At 36.5% G+C, this 19,307-nt stretch overlaps 1 protein-coding gene across 3 annotated transcripts in view; it reads left to right on the top strand.

Moving 5' to 3' along the window:
• The window catches only part of ARHGAP24 (Rho GTPase activating protein 24), a 771,185-nt gene that overhangs the window by 491,809 nt on the left and 260,069 nt on the right, over nucleotides 1-19,307 (top strand). For all 3 annotated transcript variants that reach the window (XM_067736519.1, XM_067736517.1, XM_067736518.1), the window contains one exon: nucleotides 7,745-7,832. In XM_067736519.1, coding sequence (XP_067592620.1) covers nucleotides 7,745-7,832 — 88 coding nt within the window. The remainder of the gene's footprint in view (nucleotides 1-7,744; nucleotides 7,833-19,307) is intronic.

Here is a 19,307-nt window from a genome sequence, read left to right on the forward strand (position 1 = left end):
AGATTATCTATACTAACATTCCATTTTTTCTAAGCATTTTGGCATTCTCAACACATAGTACATACTAAATATATGTTTGATGAATAAACAGGTAAGTGAATGAATGAATAAATCACACTGCAGCTTTCTATCATATAAAAAATACTAGCTAAGGAAGTGGAGCTTGGATTTACAGAAGGTCAAATTGCATCTCTGCACTTCACCAGCTGCATGCTACTCAACTTATTTATGCTTCAACCTTCCTTCTGTAAAGTGGACAGTGGTAATTGTACCTCCACACATGGTATTCTAGAAGATTAAAATGTACATCAGAGTGCTGGCACACAGTAAGTCTCAGCAGATGGTTAGCTGTAATGATTCAAGATGGAAAAGGGGGATTTCACTCTGAAGGGAAGAATTTGGGGTAGAAATTGTTGGGGGATAGAGTTTGTGTCAACAGTTGGATTTTTTTTCTTCCAATTACAATGTTTCAAAAATGGCATGGGGCACCTTAAGAAAGGTTGTGAGATAGATGTCGTGGGAAAATTCTGGATGCCTGTGGTATCGCAAAGGGATTCATGTATTAGATAAGCGTGAAAAAAGTAATTTCTAAGGTATCTACCAATTTTGAGAGTGTAATTATAGAATTTTGGTTTTAGAATAATGTCTTCCTTTTTCCACATTTTCAATCTGTTTTTTCCCCTGTAGTCAAGGAATTTCTCCATTGTCCAATTAATTAAAAACATGTAGCTAGGATGATAATGTCTGTGTTTCCAGGGAGAATGTTCATTTAGAAGGACCCCATCAGAGAAGAAATTCAAGAACTTCTTCTGTTCTGTCCAGAGGGGGAGTTCACATGGGGCAAGGGATCCTTGTGTCTGAAAAGAAAGATTTAAAAGCTTTTAAATAAATTACATCAAAACACTGCACATATTTTTTTCTATCACAATTATTGCTATCCTGTTAGCCTCCTAGGGTCTGAACATATGTAATAATGTTATGCAAATGCTGTTTTAAAATTAGAGTGAACCCCGAATGACAATGCTTCTCAAGTTCTTAATTTGCAGTTTAGAATATAAAGCATCAAGATGAGACATCTGTATAGAGAATTTATTTCTATTTATTCAGTACTTATAAAACAGTTATGCTATTATGTTTATCATTGTTAATTTAAATAATAGTTTGGAAACATTAACACTGCTTAGGTCAGTGTTCCCCAAGCAGTTTGCACTGCAGAATTATTTTGGTAGATCCTAAATTTGAACCAATTTGCAAGTCTCCCCTTCTCGTAATTCCTTAGAAGCACCCCAGAAATCAGTAAAACTATTTCGGGGGCTAAGAAGAAACTCAATAACTATTTATAAACATTCTTCAAACTGCTTTAAGTAACAGTAATTGATTAGAAATAAGAACATGAATTGGGTTAATAATTAATATAAATAAGTATTTGGAATCTACTGTGCCAGTCTCTTTGCTAGGTGCTTCCTGAGCTTTATTTCCCTTACGTATAAAATGAGAGTCATGACACAGAGTCACGAGGCAAATTAATGATACTGTATAAGTAGAATACACATTTGCTTAGCAAAGTAATATATGGTCAAGAAATGTTAGCAATCATCATTATCAATATCATTTTGCTTTGCTGTTTGTTATTATGATTGCTAATTAGAGGTTTATTTGTTTTAATCTAGTCTTATGGACATGATAGACTGACTTCAAATTTTCTAATTAGTTTACTTCCCTGTTCACTCAACTAGATGATAATACTAGCAGATGTATTTTGAACCTTTACTAGAATCATCCTATTATTTGGGGATTAGCAAAAAATGGACCCAAAATATCTTGCAGACTTCTGGAATATAAGAAAGACTTTTTAAAATATTAAAAACCAACTAAAAATACCATGTACCCAGCATTTTTCTACAAACTACACATATATTAGTTCACAGTTATAAAGTAGGTTGTATTTTTATCCCATTTTAAGGATGAACATGAAGAATAGAAAGGATAAATATCTTGCCTGGAGTCACTTGGCTAATCGGTGGGAGAGTGGGTATCTGAACCTAGGCAGTTTGACTCCAGAGTAAATTTACTTAACCACTGACTTCATTGTAATTTGTAGATTGGGATATGGCTGGAGCACTTGTGGATACAATTTTACGTCCTTTAAAAGCATACAGTAACCTGTTTCCTTCTCATAACAGGGGCTTATCTGTAATAGGTTGGGTTTTTGGGGTTTTTTTTTTTCCAATTTTCTGCCTACCCTGAGTGATTCTCAGATCCAGGAGTACAAGGACATTATTGGACTTTCTAACCATTACATTCTCTGTGCCTAAGACAGGGCCTGGCACATGCTAGGTGTTATTTAATAACTATTTGTTGAATGAATTAATGAAGTTACTTGATACAAAGAAGAAAATCACACTGATCTACGCTATTAAAACCTAATCTATTTTACTCTACTAAACATTGTTGAGTAATATTTATTTCACCTTGATATCATTTTCAAACCTCTGTCTAGTCACATTAAAAATACACATATATTATCAAGCTGAGACTTTGCCTTGTTCCTTGTGATGCTCATGATCATTGTTCATGCTGGAAAAAAAATCTCATTATTGTGCTTATGAAACTAACGAAGCTACTGCATATGCATACATTTTTCCAATCCAAATCTCAGAGAATAATATCACCATGCTTACTTTCAACAGCATCTAGTCTTACCCCAATATCTTGTGGTTTTGGCTCAATGATCTGATATTAACTAGAGATGAGCTGCTTTTCTAATAGCAATTTTAGCTGAAAGCAAAATACTAGTATGGTTCTGAATTATGTTTCTTTTGCCAACTCTTAGTTTTCAACTATAAAAAAAAAGAATTTAGCATATTATTCCATTTTGAAGTTTTAAAGATGCTTTATAAAAGGGATATTCCCTATAGGGGAGAAAAATAAGTGTAATTCCATTCTGAATATGCTGATTAACTATTGCCATATAATTATTGCCATATGTAGTGAACTGTCAAAAAGAGTACATCCCCTTTCTTGTACTTGAGCCTCTTCTCTCTGATCATCCAAAATTTGCAGTGAGGTATATTGAACATCATGGGTTAATATGCCATTTCTTAAAAAACTCAAGAATATTTGCACCCTGGATATTTTGTCACTAAAGATCCACAGCAAGAAATTGATGGCTCTACCTCAAAAGGTGTAATTGAAGAGTGTGTGGTAAAGAAATTATTTACAATTTGTTGGAAAGGTTACTGGAAACTAAAAGGATAGTGAAAAAGCTCTGGGGCTAAAAAGAGGGAGGAACCCATTACCACTCTGGTCTACTGGCACCTGCAGAAGCCTGAAGGTCTAGGAGTTGTGGACTAAGTCAATACAACTAGGGTCAAATTGCTGCCTAGCATGGAGGGAGAGTTATCTTGGCTTGACTCTGGTGGCTTCTGACTTCCTGCTGTGGCCTTGAAACCAACCTGAAGCCAGAGGTCAAGAGAGCCTGGTTTATGCAATTTGTAGAGGTTAGTCTCCTAGGGTACAGAATAGAGTGATGGGTTGATAGACGATCTGGAGGGCAAATAAGGAATACCCAGCATAGCTACTAACAAAAAATTAAAGAATTGAGTTTGGGCTCAAGAGCATGGGTCTCATGGAGCTTGAATCGTCCTAATTTCCCATTTCTAACAAGAGGCATCAACTTTCTTTCAGATATACAGAAGAGAAAAACTGAAGTCATCTTGACTCTTCCTTCTTCATTCCCTGAGTTAAAGATATGACCAGTTTCTTTCATATTTCCTCAAAATAGATCTCTAATAATTCATCTCTAATGCAAATTTATGCCATTTCTACTGCTGACACCTTTATGTCTTGACTTTGCTCTCTTATGTCAAATTAATTGCTTTGTGGTAACAAACTTCTAAGAGGTGGTATTTTTAAATCTCCTGCTTTGCTCAAGAACCTACTCTGGTTCTCAGCTGTCATGGACATCAAGTGCAACGTCCTCTGCCTAGTGTTCGACTTCCCACAGCATGTCCTCAACATCACCAAGAAGCCTTACTTCCTAACTATTCCTCCACATGAATCTTCTCCTTAGTCTAACGTGCTCTGCACATATGGTTCTAATTACTGTTTTGCTGATACTACGTCCTCCATTTGGGAAGATTACCCCTAGCTCGCTAAATCTTAAAACCTTAACCTCCTTTAAAAACCATTTTCTTCATATTATCTTTCGAACTAATCAGACTGCCCTTATGGCACTCTCTTCTTAAACTTTTACTTTATATATATATATATTTTTTCAACCTACTTTGACACTCACTTGTTCAATAGTTATATACTGTTATTCTTCTATTGAGAGTAGAGTTTATTTCTTTCAAATACCTCACATCACCTGAGATAGTTCTAGAAATATTATCTGACATATGGTAGTGTCTCAATACATTATGTTTTAATCAGATGAGGTACTTGAATTGTATTTGTTTATTAGTTGTTTGTTTGGTTAGTTAGTTTACGGCAACTCTGGAAGAATTAACCAAACCCACACAAACAGTGCATACTTTTTGACTACTAATTTCTCTTGTAGGTATTTGTCCTAAAGAATAAGTTAAGGAGAAGCTCAAAGGCTTAACTTCACGGATGTTCATGGAAATGTTATATGTAATAACAGTTACAAAAAATCATAAACACTTTACAATAATAAAGGATGTGATAGTATGCATATTCAAGGAAGTAATGTACTATGCTATTCAGCTTTTTAAAATGATGTAGATTATTAAACTGACATAATAACAATATATGACTTAAGTTTTGAAGCAGATAATAAATATTTTGACTACTATTTTTGTAAAAATTACTGTATATGTTAATACACACTTTTACATAAATACATACCAATATGGATAGGTGCATATGGTGTTAATATTGGTTATCTATGGTGGTGGGTAAATTATAGATTTTTGTTTGTTTATGTGCATTTTCTGACAATATATACACTGCAAAATACTTAGAAGATAACTATCACAATTAACACCCTTCTTTTAGTTATAGATATTAACTGCTTTGTTTCTATACAAGGTGATCAAGTTAGTTGTTTCAATTAAATGACTTTATTTTACTTACTGAATGACTTAATGAACTAACCACAGAAAAGGTTTGGCAATTGCAGTATATCCTGCCCTAAACATTGCCTCCTGATAAGTAAACTATTATTTTTACATCACAATTTGTTTGGAAAACTGTCAAAATATAAATATAACGTCAAATTTGAAAATGAAAATGATAATTTCAGCCAGAAGTAGCTATTTCTCATCTACAAAAAAGACAACAAAGGATAGCATTACTCTGCCTTTTAATTATCAAGTGAAGTTGATTGGGATTTCATAGAGGGGAATAGTTTATGTAGAAGAGTGGCTTGAATTCAACTTATAGGACATATGTACAGTTTAAGATCCTAAATAGAGCCTGAAGACAGAATTAAATATGTCATACGTGTATACATACAAACATACATGCATGCAGAAATGAATGTTGTATCTATCTAGAAGGTTAGATGGTATGTTCTAAAACTGAGCTAAATCACACATTTAATTATTTCACAAAAGCACTTCAGGAAGTAAACGAGTAATTGAAACAACTGATTTTATTACTCTATATAAACCTCTCTATAAATGGTCTTAATTATAATGAATATTTTCAAAGTCTTAGTAATCTTTTAAATTATTTAAAAAATACCAGTAAGTAGAATGGAATCCATAGGCAAGAGGACACTAGATATGATGAGAAGTAGGAAATTTTACTTCCTGGAGGAGGAAAACAAAGGCAGTACCTCCAACACCTCACCTTGTAAGGTGCAGACAGATGGGGAGGTACCCTTCTAACCTCTAATTCCTTAGGTTTTAGTTAGGGAGTGCTATGCTTTATCACTCTAAGCCCAGAAGGAGGGACAAATACAATGACGATAATATTCTCTGCCAAATCAGGCAGAATGAAAGTTGTGTAAAATATTATTTGAGCTAAATATTGCTTAAAGCTGGGAAAATGGACAATATAATATAGTGGATAAGAATATAGGCTTTTGAATCCAGTGTGCTTTGTTTTGAATACTGAGTTTACTGTACTAACAGTACGCATTCACTCAGCAATACCCTTTTTTAAACATTAACCTTATGCCAGGTGAAGTGCTAGGCTTTGGCAGTAGCTTAGGGTAAAAAACACGCATTATGGGTTTCCCTGGTGGCGCAGTGGTTGCGAGTCTGCCTGCCGATGCAGGGGACACGGGTTCGTGCCCCGGTCCGGGAAGATCCCACATGCTGCGGAGCGGCTGGGCCCGTGAGCCATGGCCGCTGAGCCTGTGCGTCCGGAGCCTGTGCTCTGCAACGGGAGAGGCCACAACAATGAGAGGCCCGCGTACCGCAAAAAAAAGAAAACAACAACAACAACAAAAAAAACCATGCATTATATTTGCTCTTTTATAGTTTAATGATAGAGATAAACATTAATTAAATAATCTTACAAATAACATAATTGCATACACTAGTAAATCACTCTAAGGAAAATTCAGGAAGCTATGCAAGTATATTTTAGATGTAGTCAATCTGAAAAATTGGTATAAAACAACCAGAGAAAGAATGTAGTTCTAAGGTAAATGAGAGCATGATGCCATTTATAGAAGGGCAATTGACTAGATCATAGGAAGCATTGAAAGTGTAAGAGTGGAAAAATTAGTTTAAAGGTGTAGGTGGAGCCAGACCTCCCAGAGCTTTATTCTAAGACAAAGGAAAGCCATTGGAGATTTTCAAGCAGGAAAGTTGCAAGATCAAATTTCTGTTTCTAAAGATCACTCTGACCACCTTAAGGAAAAAGAATGGATTAAAAGATGTTCCAGTATTGAGGGGAATTTAATGAATGGGTATTTGAAACATTCCAGATAAGGAGACAACAGTCTCTTGGACTCGGGCTTGGTGGTGGTAAAGTTACAGTAGAATAAAAGTAATGACTGCTACGTTTCTGGCTTTTGCAGCTGATTGCAAGATGGTGCTGAGTTAGGGAATACATAAATAAGACCTGAATTAATTGCATTTTAATTTGACTAAGTTTAGTTTAAGATGCTTTTGAGATATCCAAATGGAAACGTCAAATAAGCTCAAATAATGGAAATAATGTCAAATAATGGAAATAGATTCAGTGTAGACAACTCTTTGCTAGGGAAGGAAAAAAAAAATGAAATGAGAACTGGAGTGGGAGGTGGAGTCAAAGTAACTTTTTAAATAGGACGACTTTTAAATATGTCTCTGTGCTGATGAAAATGATGCACTAAAGAGAAGAAAATCCAACAGAAAAGAGAGGGGATAATCAAGAGAAGGCTATGGCAGCATTGGCTAACTTATTGAGTGTCTCTGCCTTGGTTTTCACAGCTATAAAATGGGAGAAAATAATACCTACCTTATAAGATTATTCTAACAAGTAATATTATGTTGGTTGAATGCTCAGTAAAAATTTTCAGCACACAGAATACATTTAATAAATTGGTGCTTAAAATGAACTAAGCATCTAACACAGTGTTTTGTATATATTAGGTGCTCAACAAATATTTGTTAAATGTTGAATGAATATGATGCTGTTACATGATTTTGGACTAGATGGGAATATAAATGAGTCTGATGCATATTACTGTATCCTGGGTTACAGATGCACCTTGAATATTCACTGATGATGAAATTCAATATTTGCCATCTGATAATGATGTTTGGGACATTTGTGTTCACAGGGTACTATTTTTCTGCCTGGAAATAAAGTCCTTGAACATCCCTGCAATGAAGAGAGCCCAGGGAAATTCCTTTTTGAAGTAGTTCCAGGTAAGATAGTTTTCTGGTTTGATTCAACTATTGCCATTCCATGTTGGTAAAGGTGAAGACAGGTCAGACAGCCTCTATTTTTCTTGAGTCATGGCTAAGAACATTAATTTGACGAGGCAAGGGTCAATGTTGGTTAGTATTTACACAGATAATGATTCCAGGTTTGTACACTGGTACAAATGAACACATGTACACACATACATATGTCCACATGACTATTGGATTTCCATTTGTCCATGAGACTCCAGAGCTGACCAGAAGTCATGACACAGCACTTGTTAGGGACTATTGGAGACAAAGGTAATTTTACAGTGCTCTTGTGGCATGAAATTTGACTAGGTGTTCCAGGTAGAATGCCTTGTCCAGCTGATTCACTGTCATATTTTCTTACAAAACTGCATCTTTTTTTTTTTTTTTTTTTGTGGTACGCGGGCCCCTCACTGCCGTGGCCTCTCCCGTCACGGAGCACAGGCTCCGGACACGCAGGCTCAGCGGCCATGGCTCACGGGCCCAGCCGCTCTGCGGCATGTGGGATCCTCCCGGACCGCGGCACGAACCCGTGTCCCCTGCATCAGTAGGCGGACTCTCAACGACTGCGCCACCAGGGAAGCCCCAAAACTGCATCTTTAAGGAGCCTTTGTTATAAAAACAAAACAAAACAAAAACTCTCCTTAAATAACTGACCAAGGATTGCAGTTCTGTACCTCATCTTCATTCACAACCAACCACTTCCACATGTTTGGCTGGTAGCATTGAGAATGTCTCTGCCAAGTCATCAAATCCTGCAGTAGTTTATGACTGTATGCTGTAGAATCTGAAGATTGTCATTCCAAAAAAAAATTTCTTTTTTTTCAAGTAAGTTCAGGTTGGCTGCAATAATTATGGAAATAAACATATCAATACTATGCCCATAGCTCATTTGAAAAGATGCTTTCTGAATCATTAATACAATATGTAGTAGCTTCTAAATTAGGTTTTATAATTCTGAATCATCTTATGGAGTGACAAGAGAACTGTGCCAAATGCTTCTTTAAAGAGAGAATTGGAAAAACACAATGGCTGCATTGAGAATCCAGTGTTTGAGCCATGAATCTTGGTCATCGCGGTTTTTGGTGTGTCCCTAACATTAGGATGGAATTTCCAAGCAAATGTTTCTGTATTTGTATGAGGATGTGAGGGTTGGTATCACATGATTTTAACCAATTTTTGCAAAATCAAGATTACTTAGGGCTTTTTGCACCAGAAACTCTGGTTGGAAAGGCTGGGGCAAGGCATCTGCATGTGGCACCCTGTGAGCAAGTGAAGCTAAACTAAGCACAAAGGAAAATAGGACTTTTCATTCCTGGCCCTGCTTCACCTGTATACATGGGTGAACCCGTGTTGTGCAGCAGAACTAGAAAGAAACACTCATCCTTCCAGAAGCACCAGCCATGTGGCTGACAGTGTCTTGGTGCTCTGGCCTGGTGTCAGGCCTTAGCCTCTGAAGTGGGAGAGCCAAGTTCAAGACATTGGACCACCAGAGATATCCCGGCCTCGTGTAATATCAATCAGCGAGACCTCTCACAGAGATCACCATCTCAACACTAAGACCCAACTCCACCCAATGGCCAGCAAGCTCCAGTGCTGGATGCCTCATGCCAAACGACTAGCAAGACAGGAACACAACCCCACCGATTAGCAGAGAGGCTGCCTAAAATCAAAATAAGTTCACAGACACCCCAACACACACCACACGAGGCAGCCCTGCCCACCATAAAGACAAGATCCAGCCCCACCCACCAGAACACAGGCACCAGTCCTCTCCACCAGGAAGCCTACACAACCCACTGAAACAACCTCACCCACTGGGGGCAGACACCAAACAACGGGAACTACAAACCTGCAGCCTGCGAAAAGGAGACCCCAAACACAGTAAGTTAAACAAAATGAGAAGACAGAGAAATATGCAGCAGATGAAGGAGTGAGATAAAAACCCACCAGACCAAACACATGAAGAGGAAATAGGCAGTCTACCTGAAAAATAATTCAGAGTAATGATAGTAAAGATGATCCAACATCTTGGAAACAGAATGGAGAAAATACAAGAAATATTTAACAAGGACCTAGAAGAACTAAAGAGCAAACAAAAAATGATGAATAACCCAATAAATGAAATTAAAAATTCTCTGGAAGGAATCAATAGCAGAATAATTGAGGCAGAAAAACGGATAAGTGACCTGGAAGATAAAAGAGTGGAAATAACTACTGCAGAGCAGAATAAAGAAAAACGAATGAAAAGAATTGAGGACAGTCTCAGAGACTTCTGGAAGAACATTAAATGTACCAACATTCAAATTATAGGGGTCCCAGAAGAAGAAGAGAAAAAGAAAGGGTCTGAGAAAATATTTGAAGAGACTATAGTTCAAAACTTCCCTAACATGGGAAAGGAAATAGTCAACCAAGTCCAGGACGTGCAGAGAGTCCCATACAGAATAAATCCAAGGAGAAGAAAACTAGCAAACTATTAAATAAACTATGAAAAATTAAATACAAGAAAAAATATTAAAAGGGAAAAGCAACAAATAACATATAAAGGAATCCCCAGAAGGTTAACAGCTGATCGTTCAGCAGAAACTCTGCAAGACAGAAGGGAGTGGCAGAACATATTTAAGTGATGAAAGGCAAAAACCTACAACCAAGATTACCCAGCAAGGATCTCATTCAGATTCAATGGAGTAATTAAAAACCTTACAGACAAGCAAAAGCTAAGAGAATTCAGCACCACCAAACCAGCTTTACAACAAATGCTAAAGGAACTTCTCTAGGCAGGAAACACAAGAGAAGGAAAAGACCTACAAAAACAAACCCAAAACAATTGGAAAATGGGAATAGGAACATACATATTGATAATTAACTTAAATGTAAATGGATTAAATGTTCCAAACAAAAGACATAGACTGGCTGAATGAATACAAAAACAAGACCCATATATATGTTGTCAACAAGGACCAGCTTCAGACCTGGGGACACATACAGACTGAAAGTTAGGGGACTGAAAAAGAGATTCCATGCAAATGGAAATCAAAAGAAAGCTGGAGTAGCAATTCTCATATCAGACAAAATAGACTTAAAAATAAAGACTATTACAAGACACAGAGAAGGACACTACATAATGATCAAGGGATAGATCCAAAAAGAAGATATAACAATTGTAAATATTTATGCACTCAACATAGGAGCACCTCAATACATAAGGCAAATACTAACAGCCATATGAGGGGCAATCGACAATAACACATACATAGTAGGGGACTTTAACACCCCACTTTCACCAATGGACAGATCATCCAAGATGAAAATAAATAAGGAAACACAAGCTTTAAATGACACATTAGACAAAATGGACTTAATTGATATTTATAGGACATTCCATTCAAAAACAACAGAATATACTTGCTTCTCAAGTCCTCATGGAACATTCTCCAGGATAGATCATATCTTGGGTCACAAATCAAGGGTTGATAAATTTAAGAAAATTAAAATCGTATCAAGTATCTTTTCCGACCACAACGCAACGAGACTAGATATCAATTACAGGAAAAAAACTGTAAGAAATACAAACACATGGAGGCTAAACAATACACTACTATATAACCAAGAGATCACTGAAGAAATCAAAGAGGAAATCAAAAATCGCCTAGAAAAAAATGACAATGAAAACACGACGACCAGAAACCTATGGGATGCAGCAAAAGCAGTTCTAAGAGGGAAGTTTATAGCAATACAATCCTACCTTAAGAAACAAGAAACATCTCAAATAAACAACCTAACCTTACACCTAAAGCAATTAGAGAAAGAAGAACAAAAAAATCAAAAGTTAGCAAAAGGAAAGGAATCATAAAAATCAGATCAGAAATAAATGAAAAAGAAATGAAGGAAACAATAACAAAGATCAATAAAACTAAAAGCTGGTTCTTTGAGAAGATAAACAAAATTGATTAACCATTAGCCAGACTCATCAAGAAAAAATGAGAGAAGACTCTAATCAACAGAATTAGAAATGAAAAAGGAGAAATAACAACTGACACTGCAGAAATACAAAGGATCATGAGAGATTACTACAAGTAACTCTATGCCAATAAAATGGACAATGTGGAAGAATGGACAAATTCTTAGAAAAGTACAACCTTCCAAGACAGAACCAGGAAGAAGGAGAAAATATAAACAACTAATCGTAAGCACTGAAATTGAAACTGTGATTAAAAATCATCCAACAAACAAAAGCCCAGGACAAGATGGCTTCACAGGCGAATTCTGTCAAACATTTAGAGAAGAGCTAACACCTATCATTCTCAAACTCATCCAAAATATAGCAGAGGGAGGAACACTCCCAAACTCATTCTACAAGGCCATCATCACCCTGATACCAAAACCAGACAAAGATGTCACAAAAAAAGAAAACTACAGGCCAGTATCACTGATGAACATAGATGCAAAAATCCTCAACAAAATACTAGCAAACAGAATCCAACAGCATATTAAAAGGATCATACACCATGATCAAGTGGGGTTTATTCCAGGAATTCAAGGATTCTTCAATATATGCAAATCAATCAATGTGATACACCATATTAACAAATTGAAAGAGAAAAACCATATGATCATCTCAATAGATGCAGAAAAAGCTTTTAACAAAATTCAACACCCATTTATGATAAAAACCTTCCAGAAAGTAGGAATAGAGGCAACCTACCTCAACATAATAAAGGACATATATGGCAAACCCACAGCCAACATCATTCTCGGTGGTGAAAAACTGAAACTATTTCCTCTAAGATCAGAAACAAGACAAGTTACGCACTCTCACAGCTATTATTCAACATAGTTTTTGAAGTTTTAGCCATAGCAATCATAGAAGAAAAAGAAATAAAGGGTCCAAAAGGGAAAACAAGACATAAAACTTTCACTGTTTGCAGATGACATGATACTATACATAGAGAATCCTAAAGATGCTACCAGAAAACTAGTAGAGCTAATCAATGAATTTGGTAAAGTAGCAGGATACAAAATTAATGCACAGAAATCTCTTGCATTCCTATACACTAACAATGGAAAATCAGAAAGACAAATTAAGGATACACCCCCTTTTACCATTGCAACGAAAAGAATAAAATATCTAGGAATAAACCTACTTCAGGAGACAAAAGACCTGTATGCAGAAAACTATAAGACACTGATGAAAGAAATTAAAAATGATACAAACAGATGGAGAGATATACCATGGTCTTGGATTGGAGAAATCAACATTGTGAAAGTGACTATACTACCTAAAGCCATCTACAGATTCAACACAAACCTTATCAAACTACCAATGTCATTTTTCACAGAACTAGAACAAAAAATTTCACAATTTGTATGGAAACACAAAAGACCCCGAATAGCCAAAGCAATCTTGAGAAAGAAAAATGGAGCTTGGTGGGGAAGCAGGCTCCCCGACTTCAGAATATACTACAAAGCTACAGTAATCAAGACAGTATGGTACTGTCACAAAAATAGAAATAGATCAATGGAACAGGACAGAAAGCCCAGAGATAAACCCATGCACATATGGTCACCTCATCTTTGATAAAGGAGACAAGAATATACAGTGGAGAAAAGACAGCCTCTTCAATAAGTGGTGCTGGGAAAACTGCACAGCTACATGTAAAAGAATGAAATTAGAACACTCCCTAACTCCATACACAAAAATAAACTCAAAATGGATTTAAGACCTAAATGTAAGACCAGACACTATAAAACTCTTAGAGGAAAACATTGGCAAAACACTCTATGACATCAATCACAGCAAGATCCTTTTTGACCCACCTCCTAGAGAAATGGAAATACAAATAAATATAAACAAATTGGGCCCAGTGAATCTTAAAATCTTTTGCATAGTAAAGGAAACCATAAACAAGACAAAAAGACAACCCTGAGAATGGGAGAAAATATTTGCAAACAAAGCAGCTGACAAACGATTAATCTAAAAATATACAAGTAGCACATGCAACTCAATATCAAAAAAAAAAAAAAAAAAAAAAACCAAATCCAAAAATGGGCAGAAGACCTAAATAGACATTTCTCCAAAGAAGATATACAGATTACCAACAAACACATGAAAGGATGCTCAACATCACTAATCATTAGAGAAATGCAAATTAAAACTACAATGAGGTATCACCTCACACCAGTCAGAATGGCCATCATTAAAAAATCTACAAACAATAAATGCTGGAGAGGGTGTGGAGAAAAGGGAACCCTCTTGCACTGTTGGTGGGAATGTAAATTGATACAGCCACTATGGAAAACAGTATGGAGGTTCCTTAAAAAACTAAAAATAGAACTATCATACGACCCAGCAATCCCACTACTGAGCTCATACTCTGAGAAAACCATAATTCAAAAAGAGTCATGTCCCACAATGTTCATTGCAGCACTATTTGCAATAGCCAGCACATGGAAGCAGCCCTCGTGTCCATCAACAGATGAATGGATAAAGGAGATGTGGCATATATATACAATGAAATATTACTCAGCAAGAAAAAGAAACGAAGTTGAGGTGTTCGTAGTGAGGTGGATGGACCTAGAGTCTGTCATACAGAGTGAAGTAAGTCAGAAAGAGAAAAACAAATACCGTATGCTAACACATATATATGGAATCTTAAAAAAAAAATGGTTCTGACGAACCTAGGGGCAGGACAGGAATAAAGACACAGATGTAGAGAATGTACTTGAGGACATCAGGAAGTGGAAGGGGAAGCTGGGAAGAAGTGAGAGAGTAGTGCTGACCTATATACACTACCAGATGTAAAATAGATAGCTAGTGGGAAGCAGTTCCATCTCACAGGGGGATCAGCTCAGTGCTTTGTGACCACCTAGAAGGGGTGAGATAGGCAGGGTGGGAGGGAGACGCAAAAGGGAGGGGGTATGTGGATATATGTATACATATAGCTGATTCACTTTGTTATGTGGCAGAAACACAACATCGTAAAGCAGCTATACTCCTATAAAGATGTTAAAAAAAAAAGATTACTTAAGGATAGCATGACACTTGATTTATCTTTGCAAATGAGAATGACAAGATAATATTTTCTAATTATTCCAATTGTGTGATAGTTTGACATAGAGAATCTGGAAAATCCAAGAGTGTTTTCACTTGTCAGAAAATGCAGGAAACAGGAAGGATTGGAGAAATGTGGTCAATGCCTTGTATAGAACCTTCTGAAGGACTGCCTGTCTGCAGATCCTTGTAACACATACTTATTCTACACTGACTTTCTCTGTGGAATTTTGTCGATCACAACTTCTAAAATCCCATGCTGCAAATGATACTTACATATCCAACACGATTCTGTCTTTATGGACAAATACCTCAAGCCCAACTACCCAAGGTATAATCAATGAAAAATGATGAATAGGATTAAATTATTTAATCATATGTGCCTATAATGATTTCTAGCAAAAATGGCAAATACCTCCAGAAAGCTCTTTGCCAAATATCCTAGCAGTATATACATACACACACATTTGTGTATGAGTGTGTAGACTTGTGTGTGTGTGTATATATATATATATATATATATATAAATATATAATGTATATTTATATACACATTATATGTATATATCTTTAGCACCTGTATATCTTTATTATTTTTCCATGTATGCTACTTTGTTTTGTTCCATTTTTGGTTTTGCTTTAGTCTGAAATGTCCTATGAAATTAAATAATAATCATGTGTAAATTTGAAAGAAAACTCAAGATTTTCCAATAGAATTGAGGGTTTCAGGTCTTTGTATTACAGTACTTAATTACATTTGTTTTTGTATAACATTCCTCTGCAGATTTTAGGCTTTTGTAAAAATCTATCTGAAACAAATTACCATAATTTAGGGTTAATTTCTTATAGAGTACTATCCCATGAAAGGAATTGTCTCTCTGAATAATGTCATGATTTGTAACATTTCACTCCAATTTTTTCCTATTTATCTGCTTGTTATTCAAAAAGGAGATGTGATCCAAATTGGCAAATTTGCAGACTTTGCTGTCAGACATGCCAAATTTTAGACTGGAGTGAGCTTTTATGGCCAAGTACTAAGCTTTGGGGAAATGTGGTTGAGGGAGAAATGTTGGCAGACCTTTAATGCATAGTCCTCGAAGAGGGAAAATGCAGTCGGTTTCTTTCCTTCTCAAAATGTTTTCTGTGCATGTTTCCCTTGTGATGTTAAAATAAAATAGAGTAATTAATGGAATGCTGATGTCTTAGCTTTCTTAGAAGAATAGCCTGCCAGAGGGAGAAGTAGTGATTCAGAGACAGAGACAGGTAAAAAGAGATGAGGAAGTATGTACTTCATATAGTTAGGAACCACATCTATCTTCTCATTACTATATCCGTAACACCTAGTGCAATATAATTCAAGGTGCCGAGTACTTACTGAAGTGTATATATTTACCAGGTTGGTGGAGGAAAGTCAACCATATGAAATGAGTTTATTGTTGGCAGTAACTACTCCCGACTTGGCTATGTTGAAGGCTTATTCCCTCCTGTGTAGGATCTTTCCGCCTCATGGTACAGCAAAGACCTTTCTGCTGCTCTAGTGGTTCAAGTGGAGGGAAACTCCTCACATCCTCTTTCTTACTCCTCTGCCTTTTCTCTCTGGTAATGATACCAAGAGAAATGGAAGGAGGTAGAGATCTTCCTGCAGAGAAGCTACCGCTGGGGTGTAGCACCTTAACACTGACTGGTTATTACATACCTCTTCAAGTGCTGACTCTCTCATGAGGTGCCTTTGCAGATTTTATAATGTCCCTAGAATTGGAAATGCATGTCATGTGATAGGAGTCTCTACCTTGGGCATGGTCCTTGTTGATGGGCTACCAACAAAATGGCTCAAAGGCCAGCTGCTTGCTTTGTGCTTATTCAGCTACCTGGAAACTCATGGACCCTGGTCTGCCAAGTAGGGGATATACAGGCTATTTCACTGTCACTGACCCCCTCAACCCTGCCATCTTGCCCCCTTCTCCATGAAGCATGAGCTTCACACCCAGCAGTTCAGTGGTTTCACACATCATGTGAGTCTGCAACTTGGAGAAGTGCTAGGTGACAGTTCTAGCTTCAAAATTGATGAGCAGCTCTCTTGTGCTCCCCTGACTTGTTCTGATGGTTCAGAGAATTTTCTTCTTTCTCCTCAAAAAAATAGTGTTCATCTTGAAAACTGTTATATCCAAGTGGCACTTCCCCTTTTCTAGTCTTCCTCTTGTAATAGTCAGGGGCAGAGGGATGGCATTTGGGTTCCTTCTCTGAAATGTGTTTTATCCATAAGCCCTATAGGGAAGTGGCCAGGCACAACCTTCATTTTTTTTTTTTTTTAAACTTAGAGTGTGAGTAACTTCTCTCTTCAGATTCAGATCTTAACAATTTCAGGATAATGGAAAAATGACTTTTTATCTATATCTATCTATAATCTTAGATTGGAGTCCAGGGAAACACACTCTGATGGAGAGTTATGTTCGAACATTTACTGGGGAGTGCTGTCTGGAGATACTTCATCTCTAAGGAATTGAGGAAAGCAGGATCAGGCAGAAGGAGAAGCTTGCCCAAAACACCATTGCAGTTAATGTCTCAGCTGATGCTATGGGGAGCTCTGGAGCTTGGATGCTTCCTAGAGTTGCTCTAACCTGAGGGACCAAACCTTTGTTTCCTGGCATCAGCTAGTCTAGTCATTGACTGGGGGGAGGTGAGACAAGTAAACTCATGTGAAGCAGTTCCAGGTTGCAATGGAGAACAGTTTCCATGAGGGCCTCTATGAGCCATCAGCCAATATACTGGCCTCTGGGATCTAGACAGAGCATCACAGTATCCATTAGAGTATTTATAGCTTTATCTGTATCTAACTTTCTGTATCCCAGACAATGTTTCAGACTTTTTAAATGTATCACTTAATTTAATCCTTACCACATTACTATTTAATCCTCACCTCTGTTACTATATCCATTTCCAGATAAAGAAACTGAGGCACAGAAAAGTAGTTTGATCAAGGTCAAACACTAGCTAGTAAATACATGTGTAAATATAAATATTACTTATCACTGACTTTATTTATATATGTATGTATTCTGGCTTAAAATGTGAGATATTGGAGAATGGAGCCTAGTTTTTGAAATATGAACTTGTGAATAGTTTTTATTGGTAGTAATTGAAGTAGATAGACTTGTATCTCTTCTTAGATCTTCCATTAAGGATGACAATTTGGGCACTTGAAGTGAGAATAGGCATTTTCATTTACATGCAGTTATTTATATGTGTAAGCCTATCATAAAGATATGCACTGGCTAAAGATGTTCACTTAAGAGTTATAAGGCCACAACTATACTGTCATGAAAAAGTGGGGAGAAAACCACACTTGTCTGCAGTGGACTTTCTTATATGTGAATAGCTATGTGAAAGGAAGAATCTGCACCTGTAATTTTTTCTTACAGAAAACTATTACACGCTGGAGTTCAGTTCTCTTCATGGCAGAACTCACACTGCTGAAATTGGCCTCATTTCTTCACTAACTTCCTCCGCACACTAGCCAAGTTATCACCACTGTCTAGCCACTAACAAGCACACCTAATACTGTTCCTTTATTGGGAATCAGTCCAGTGACCTGCACAGGTATTATTCAAGCAGAGACCCATTATGAGTTTTAAGGGCAATTACCAATATCTAGGACTCCCAAAGCCCCATCTCAGCCCAGTGTCCCAAATCAATAATAACTAGAAAGTAGAGGTTTTCTTTTTCTCTTCCTTCCCCCAGAAAAAGAATAGAAGAGATGAACACAGGGGAAAAAAGGGGATGAGAGATGAAGAGGCAGCTATGGTAACAGAAAAAAAGAGAAAATTTGAAAGGTAATTTAAAGTGATTTTCATCTGCCTGGAAATGAAAGTAAACCCTTCAACAAAGGAGAAGGTGTCATTTATCCCAACTTTAGCCAGGAATATACTAATTATTAATAATATCCTTAGATAATTACATATTACTTACGTAAATTTTAATAAAAAATGTTTCCATTCTAACTATTTTCCAGAATGATTTTCAGAGGTAATTGAAAAATTAGAAAACATGGGTGCCAAGAGAATCCAATAAATGCATTATGGATCTTTTTGCTAAAAAAAAAAAAAATGTATTTACCTACCAAAATTGCAGACACTTATGGGGGCTTCAGAGATTCCCTGAAACTCAGTTGTGGACTCCAGCTTTAGAACTGTAATTTAAATTTAGGGACAAGAGACATTATTAGTCTCTATATTTCTATCTCCATCTCTATATTTAACTATTCATCTCTGTGTTCCTGTACATCATCTATTTCATCTATATACATATGTGCATAAACACGACAATCTTTTTTATTATTTGTAACTATGTGGTACTAGTAATCAGTTTTTGACTTTTACTGCCCTGATTCAGTTGTGTTTT

Source organism: Pseudorca crassidens, chromosome 4 (assembly GCF_039906515.1).
Source record: "Pseudorca crassidens isolate mPseCra1 chromosome 4, mPseCra1.hap1, whole genome shotgun sequence".
NCBI lineage: Eukaryota > Metazoa > Chordata > Mammalia > Artiodactyla > Delphinidae > Pseudorca > Pseudorca crassidens.